This window comes from Chinchilla lanigera, unplaced genomic scaffold, assembly GCF_000276665.1.
Source record: "Chinchilla lanigera isolate Chin_1 unplaced genomic scaffold, ChiLan1.0 scaffold00033, whole genome shotgun sequence".
NCBI lineage: Eukaryota > Metazoa > Chordata > Mammalia > Rodentia > Chinchillidae > Chinchilla > Chinchilla lanigera.
The window spans coordinates 9,762,152-9,770,981 of NW_004955434.1; the positions used below are offsets into that span (position 1 = coordinate 9,762,152).

Below are 8,830 nucleotides of genomic sequence, written 5' to 3' on the forward strand. Positions count from 1 at the left end.
GCATTGGCACAGACGAGCAAGAGATGAGAGACTGGGTTTAGTTATTAAGTTTTTAATTAGTTTTATTTTCACATGTGTACATAACTCATATTGAGAGGTTTAATTTCACTTTACATCTCTATTTAGTTTCTTTTATGTGACCTCTGTCCTTTTCATGGGTCTTCAATTACAGCATTTATTTGCTTCTTTCTGTTAAGTGTTCATTATCATCTTCCTCATACAGCTTCTTTTGTCCCATTTTTTTTCCTATTCCATGTAATCATTCCACAGATCAGTTTATGCCTCAGGTGTTCAGCAGGTCATGGTGTCACATGGAGGAGAAGCCCTGGGGCTTTTGCCAGCCCTTCAGACAATACTGATAGTGGATCTCATACCTCCTTGTCAGCTTTGTCATGCCACTGCATAAAACTGAAGACCATTCTATTGCTTTCTTGTTTCCACTTACAGATGGAGCAAAGATAGTGACAGTGCTGAGAACATGTACATTGACATGATGCTATGGAGACATGCTCGGCGTCTCTTAGAAGATGTGCGATTAAAGGACCTTGGCTGCTTTGCAGCCCAGCTAGGCTTTGAGCTGATTAGCTGGCTGTGCAAGGAACGCACCCGTGCTGCCCGAGTAGACAACTTCGTGATCGCCCTGAAGAGACTCCACAAAGATTTCCTTTGGCCATTCCCTATCATCCCAGCATCATCTATCAGTTCTCCTTTTAAAAATGGAAAATACCGAACAGGTAATGTAGTGTGCTTGCCACTTGTACAAGGAGAACTGTATTTTACTATAAATATTTGAACATTTGGCTGTTAGTTGAGATTCAGGGAAGTCGTTACATTCCAAATGCAAGCCAAGTAAAGCTCACTTTATGTATAACAGTTGGAATATCCACCATTTGACCAAGGATTTAATAAAGCAGAACTTCTGTCTCTTACTGCTTTGACCCTGAACATCTAATTCATAAATCTAATCATTGTTATCTTACATTATAAAGAAGTTGAGAACTAGCTGAAGTTAAACCTACCATGCTTACCTTACTGTGGGAAGGAATTTTATAACACATTAGTCAGGGGCTTCAAATTAATCTGAACTGTGATTTACCAAAAATAGCAAAAATTATCTTTGAGAGCTTGACTCATCTCATCTAAACCAAGAAAAGTCAGAGTGAAACTGCATATTTAAGTATAAGAAAAATTAAAAGGTATGATTTTTTTAAAAATTCAGGTCTTTCATGGAAACTGTTCTAATTATGAAAATTTAAACAAAGTTTTTTTATGATATTTGGAAATTTCATATCATCCCTTAAGAACCCAGACAGATCATTTAACAGAGTAAGATTTTCCTAGTCCCAATAAGACATACAATGTAAGTGTTAGATGGCTTTATATGATCAGTATATTTGTCATAATTGCAGACCCCTAGTTTTGGGGTATATGATACAATGTAGGGTAGCAGCTGGCTTTAAATTGCTAGTACAAGTTAGGCAGGCGGGAAGGATAAAAGAACTGAATAGGAAATGGCACTGAGTGCATCTTGAATTTCTCCCCTATTTGTTCTTGGATTTAACCTCCAGTGGGAGAGCAGCTGTTCAAGTCTCAGTCAGCTGACCCTTTCGTAAACCTTGAAATGGATGCCGGTGTCTCTACTATCCAGCGGAGTCAGAGCTGGCTCAGCAACATTAGCCCAGCCCATGAGGTAGACACAGCCCCGTCCCATGGGCCACAAATGCAAGATGCTTTCTTGTCACCTTTATCTACTAGAGGTAAGGGGCCATTTTGGCCTAGTTCTTTGGTTTCTTTAGGAAAAAAAGTCTGTGTGTTGTAGTGTTTCAGGCATCACTCTTCTTTCAGCATCCTGAAGGATTAGCTGTATCTGCTAGGATAGTTACAAATTAGCGTTCACTATACTTCTGTTTATTTTAGATACGTGAATTCGGTAAAATGTCATGCAGATCAGCATTATTAGATGGATCTTTGCAATCACATTTCAGTTGTTTTGAGACAGGCTCTTGCTAAGTTGTTTAGGCTGGATCCAAATTCACAATTTTCCCACCTCAGCCTCCTGCATAATTGGGACTGCAAGCATCTTGTCTAGCTCCTTTTGCAATCAGTTTTCATAAGAAAACACTTAACTTTAAACTCTAAGCAAAATGTTACCCCACATAAAAAAGTCCATTCTTCCTGTGTGGATCTGTATCATAAAAATTTTTATTCCATTATCATTTTTTATTTAATCAAATTATGTATTTAATCAAATTTGCTTACTCTCTTACTATATATATGTAAGCTCCTACATAATATCATCGATTTTACTACTTGGCTTTGAAAGTCTGAAAGATTTACTGTCTGTGTGTATACTAATCTCTGCTATATAGTAAGGGTTAGTTAACATTAGAGGTTTTGAAACAGTTTATGTGAATATAAGGTTATAAAATATAGGTGCTTAAATAGTAATTGGTCAGATTTTTTGCACTTTTTTAATGCCATTTTCTTGTCCATCTTCACTGTCACCTGACTTTCTGCCATGTGGCTCAGCAACGTTAGCCCAACCCATCGTGTGACAGACACTGCCATTACTTTTTAAAATACTTTACCCTCTTGTATTTTTAAGTATAAACATCAATAGTGTTGACTATGTCCCCATCGTTTTGCCATCTACCACAATACTTTGTCTTACAAAAGCAAAATTCTGTGTATGTTATTTACTAACAGCTCCCCATTTTTCTGTGTTCTAAGCTATTGGCAACCAAATTCTGTTTTCTGTCTTTATGAATTTGACTATTCTGAGTACTTCACATAGGAAAATCATACAGTATTTGTCTTTTGGAAACTGGCTTACTTCACTTACCATAATGTCCTCAGGTTCATCAATGTATATATCAGAATTTCTTTCCCTTTAAGTCTGCATATTATTCCAGTGTGCTTACATATATTTTGTTTTCTTCTCTGTGGAAGGACACTTGGGTTCCTTCTACCTTTTGACTATTGTGAACAATGCTACTATGAACACAGATATAAAGATACATATCTCTGAAATTCTGCTTTCAGTTCTTTTGGGTAAATATCCAGAAACTGGATTACTGGATCATGTGGAAATCTACTTGTAATTATTTTAGAAATTGCCATACTGCTTCCCATAGCAAATACGTCATTTTACATTCCCAATACTGTCAAGGTTCTGATTTCTCCACATCCTTACCAACACGTATTTTCTGGTTTTTAACAGCAGCCTCCTTAAGGATGTCAAGTAGTGCCATTACGTTTGTAGACAACTTTTCTTAAAGAGATAATTTCAGACATACTTAAAAAGAGAAAATAGTGTAGTGGACAGCTCTCCCCAGTGTCCGTCATTCAGCTTTGATTATTACCATGGCAAATACATTTTATTTACTACTCCTCTCCTGTCTTAATTGAAGCACATGCAAGACAGTTTAGAGCCTACAAAGATTCTTTTAAAATAAGAACATACCATTATCATCCTTCTAAAAGTCTAATAATTCCTTCACACCATCAAATGTCTAGTAAATAGATTTCTAGTTGTTTCATAAATGTCATACATTTTTACACATTGTATATTTTAGGTTTTCTTTTTAGATTGTTCCCTACCCCACGCATATCCTTTTATCCCCCCTTACTATTTATTCATTGAGAAAATTTGATTCTGTGAATTTACTCAAAATGTGAATTTTGCTGATTACATCCTCATTATTTGGTTGAACAGTTTACTCTTTCCTGTAATGTGGTAGCTACATCTAAAAACTTAGTCAAATTGTAACTAGATGGGGGGGGCAGTAAGGAAGATGGCTTATTGGTGGTAGTATGTTTTTCCACCCCAAGGTGTGTAATGTCCATTTATGGCTCTACTAATTTAAAAAAAGCACTATACATACAACATGGCCATTTTAGCAGAATTAATGTTCTGATTTTAAAATCCTGAAGAGAAATCAACATCTGAGGAATAGCTAATAAGGTTAAAAGAAAATGTATTTTCTACAAGAAGCTAGTTTATAACTTCTAGAAATTCTTCATCAGGTGATGAATGCAGCATTGGCTCAGCCACAGACCTGACTGAAAGTAGCTCCATGGTAGATGGGGACTGGACAATGGTGGATGAAAATTTCTCCACACTCAGTTTGACCCAGTCAGAACTAGAGCACATCTCCATGGAATTAGCAAGTAAAGGACCTCACAAATCCCAAGTCCAGCTTCGGTGAGTTTTTTGTATTTGAAAGCACAGAGAGCTACTCGGCTTTTGTGCAAAAAGGATACAGGAGCCACTTTCCTAATACTCATCATAGGTACTTTTATGCATAAAATTATTTTTTATTTTTTTATATAGGTATTTGCTACATATTTTCATGGAGGCAGGGTGTCTGGACTGGTGCATCGTCATAGGCCTGATTCTTAGAGAATCTTCAATAATTAATCAGATTTTGGTTATTGCACAGTCTTCAGAGGTAGATGGAGAGATGTTACAGAACATAAAGACAGGACTGCATGCAGTGGACAGATGGGCTTCTGCAGATTGGTAAGTATGGTTCCCAGAACTTGTTACCCCTTGGTGAGTTCTGTCCTTTCACATTAAGGCTTACAATTCAAATTTTGGGTATTTAGGTTAGTAGAAATAAAAAGTTTCATCAAATGAAACTTTTCCTTTAAGTTTTTGGTAGTGAGAATTGAACCCAGGACCTCACACATACTAGGTAAGCACTTTGCCACTGACCTACATCCTGGGATTACAAGTGTGTGCTACCATAGCTGCCTCTTATGTTCACTCTTAAGGTTGTTTTGCTCCCAGTCATATGATTGAATAATGTCCATTGAGTAAAGTTTATAGTGGTGAACAGTTTATAATGTCAGTTTATGTCACTGGCTTAAGATGATGCAGTATAAACGATCTTCAAGTGAGTCTGCCATTTAAATTTGTAGTTCTGTGGAACTGAAGGTTTTAAGAAAAATGTCTGCTGACAAAAACAAAAGTTACACTCTATGTGAATTTCACAGTCAGTGGTAGTTACTAGCATGTCCAAATTAAAAGTAATGGGTAGAAGTTGAGAGCCGTGGACACTGGCCGTGTGTTGTTGATCATCAGTATAGATGTGGAGCTATTCATTTCCCTTACATAGAGCCAGTTGTCTGTAATTGGCAGACGTTTCCCTTTTAATTGTAGCACTTGTTTTAAAATGTCAGACCTTGCTCCCATAGCTCAAAACTTTTGACTCGAGCCTATGCTGCGTACAGCTCTTTCTGTGCTGAGCAGAGCACCTAAGAAGCCTTCCCTCCTCTCATAATGTTACTTCCTTCACTGTACCCAGTGTTTACTGGAAGTATATCCAAAACATTTTGTTAGGTCTTTATTACAGCTTGAGAACTAATTTTCTCTCCTCAATTTAGCCCTGGATATAAGCCATTTTTAAACATCATTAAGCCACAACTGAAGAAGCTCAGCGAGATAACAGAAGAGCAAGTCCAGCCTGATGCCTTCCAACCGACAGCAGTGGGTAAGACTCCTGAACAGACTAGCCCTAGGGCAGAGGAGAACAGGGGCTCCTCTGGCTATGGAAGTATCCCCCAGTGTGAGGCTGGGGGTAGCAGTACAGTTACCCGGAAGGAAGAAGACACTGCCCAAGCAGACGAGGAGGAATCATTTCAAGATGGGACTTACGACTGTTCCGTGTCCTAACAACAGTGACATCGCAAAGGCAGTATTAACTAACTAGCAGCAGGGTGCAACGAGTGCACTGTAACCTTAGCTGCAAGATTTAAAAGGGGAGGAACTCAGCTCAGAGACTCTTTGCTAAAGTCTTACTACATTTTAATAAACTGAGAAACTTCCTGGACTCCAAAAAAGTGATATCAAATAAAACCTGTTTCATAAAAAAATTTTTTAAAGCTGCAGTGGAAATAAAGACTGTTGTACAGGTGTACGTTTTCTGTTTTATTCAAAGGTTAGTAGCTTGTAAACCATAGGGATAGTTTTGTCCTGGGTGAGCTTACTTTTTTAGAACTTAGTTTCGCTTACGTTTTATGGTTCAGCATGTGTCTAGACTTTTAAAAAAATAAATGCTAAGGTGCTTGCTGTAGCTCATTAAGCACTTGAGCTACCTGTTTGCTTCCTTGGATAGAGCTCACTGGACTCCCTATTTGGTTCTCTGAGTAGAGGCCTATCCTTGCACTTACACCAGTGCAATGGAAACATTCTCTTTGGCTTTACTAGCCTCTTCAACCTCAGACCTGAACTGCTGAAAGCTTATTTACCTGTCAATGAATGTGCCTGTTTTAGCAAGCTTGATTCTTACCAGATCAATGTAGGCAGTGGTATGAGGGGTTATCAATTATGCTGATACCACTAAACTATTTTGTATCAAAAAACTACACCTTTTTGTAAATGCTCTTGTGTAAATATACTCAAAGGCGCTGTTCATATTTTTAAGGCTTGTATTATAATTTGTTAGGTTTTATGCTGAATTCTGCATGAGTATAGATACATACTCTTAGAGTAAAGACAGGGCTTCCACTTCCTACGAGAAATGAACACCTTCATAATGGAAGACAGATTTAGTGGCTTGGTCATAAAGTAATGGAAACGGTCCCAATGATCATGAAGTGGAACAGGTTTTGTTCAAATTAATCTTTCGTATTTATTGCTTTTGTAAATCGAATAAAAATGGACTTTTATGTAAATACATAGCTGAATCCTGTATTATCACAGCTACTAAAAAATAAGTATGTAAAGAATGCATTCTTCATTGTAAACTTTAAAAATATTTTATGTATTTCTAAATACGACTTAAATTTTAGTTTTCATACATTATGAAAACAGTACTACATATTCCTTAATTGCTTCAAACTGAACACATATCCACTGTATGTAATTCTGATTACCTAATAACAGTATTAATTTAGATAGCTTGTTTGTACTGTGCAATTTGAACAAGGAATGCAATGTAATTTTTTATAAAAACGTGTTTATTTTTATAACTATTAGATGTGGACCAAATTCATACCACTATGTGAAACAGCCTCTCTTTTCATAGTGCAGTTACAGTTTAGAAATAAAACCTGGTCCTCCATCCTTGCTTTTTAAAGTACATAGGTAGGTTTAGTTGTCTGTACCAGATTTCCTTTGAAAGGAAATTCAATCACCTTGAAATTGCATATTTCAAAATTTATCAACTATTGAAAATAATTACTGAGTTTGTAATTTACTATCATTTACTTTTTACATTACAAGTGCAATAACTTCACATAATAAAACTCCTGAATGGGCAGAATATGTGACTACTGGTACCTGGTTCTTCTGGTGCTCCTTTTTATTTAAATCTTTGGTTTAAACCACCTTTCTCTAAATCTTAAGATAAAAAAATAATGCAATGCAGAAAGAAACTAAACTGAAATTTCTTCTGCTGTCCTAAAGCACTAGGGGGGAGAAGAAACAGTATTATAGTTTTGTTTCATGTGAACATTCAGTCAATAAAAATGATTTACCATTTATAAACAGTTGTGATCTTTCCAGATATCCTAAATAAAACACTGCTGTTTATCTCACATTCTTGAAAGCAGGGCACCAATAAGTTAACATTACTTCTGCAGTTTAGGCTGTGACACTGCTCTTCTATAAAATACTCAACTTTTCAATTAACAGAAATAGGAGTTCTAATATAAAATACTCACCTTTCAATTAATAGAAATAGGATGTCCACCAAGGCAAGAAGATTGCCAAGGTTACAGAAAATTTCCCTCTAATAGTTTGTTTTATATATATTTCAACTTTTAAAAGCTCACTTTACTTTGCTATCTCATTTGGTTCATATACATACATAGAAACTGTTCAAGCCATAATTTAACCAGTGCACTTAAATATTCAGTGTAATTATTTGAAGGTTACTAGATACATTTAAATTATTAGCTGATACCAAAATGTCATGTGGGTAAAAAAAAAGTCAACATTTGCTTGTAATTAAAATTGCTGCTTCTTCTGTAATGTGTATTTTTTACTTGGTAAAGGGCAATAAAACCATTGTACAAATTTCTGTTTATTATCTTAGGTTAATGACAAAGTGTAGGTATTAAAAGCCTCAAATATTCTAAAATAACACGGTTGGATATACTTTTCATTTTATGATTCTTCATTTTAGAGTTCTTAGGAAATGGCTACAAATTCAGACATTTATTTAAAAGACTTGTATGTACATCTAGAATGGGAAACATCAAGAGTCGGCAGCATCCTAAGTGCCTAATAACTACTGTAAGAACAGTTGTGTTCATAGCGTGCGAAATGTTCCAAATACAATGAAATTATAGAAAAGTATGTATACCATATGTATACAGGAGATCAGATACCATCTTTTAATATGTAGGATTACAAAATGATTTTCCTGTATTTGTAAATCTGATCTTTTTCAACATTTATCCCTGTTTGCCACTATTTTGTTTCTTCTGTAAGGTTGAATAATATATTGTGTGGGTGTTTACCCATTCTGCAGTTGAGGGTTTTTTTTTCGTTTGTTTTTGTTTTGTTTTTTTTCCAGTACCAGGAATCGAACTCACGACGTCACACTTGCCAGGCAGGCGCTGTGCTGCTGAGCTAAATCCCCAGCCGCCAGCTGCGGGTTTACTTGGGTTTTTTCCACTTTTTGGTTATTGTAAGTAACGCTACTATGAACATTCACATACAGTAATTCCCCCTTATCTACAGTTTCCACTTTCTGACATTTCACCTACCTACAGTCAGCCTGACCAAGGTTCAAAAATATTAAGTGAAAAATTACAGAAATTACAGAATGTAATAGTTTTAAATAACTGTTATTACAGCACATATTTGTAATGGTTCCAT

At 36.0% G+C, this 8,830-nt stretch overlaps 1 protein-coding gene across 2 annotated transcripts in view; it reads left to right on the top strand.

The window, feature by feature from the left end:
- The window catches only part of Ric1 (RIC1 homolog, RAB6A GEF complex partner 1), a 94,521-nt gene extending 86,498 nt beyond the window's left edge, over positions 1-8,023 (top strand). For both annotated transcript variants that reach the window (XM_005388664.2, XM_013516307.1), the window contains exons 21-25: positions 448-734; positions 1,569-1,757; positions 4,027-4,204; positions 4,334-4,522; positions 5,389-8,023. In XM_005388664.2, coding sequence (XP_005388721.1) covers positions 448-734; positions 1,569-1,757; positions 4,027-4,204; positions 4,334-4,522; positions 5,389-5,677 — 1,132 coding nt within the window. In that variant the 3' untranslated portion in view covers positions 5,678-8,023. The remainder of the gene's footprint in view (positions 1-447; positions 735-1,568; positions 1,758-4,026; positions 4,205-4,333; positions 4,523-5,388) is intronic.
- Positions 8,024-8,830: the final 807 nt, after the last annotated feature.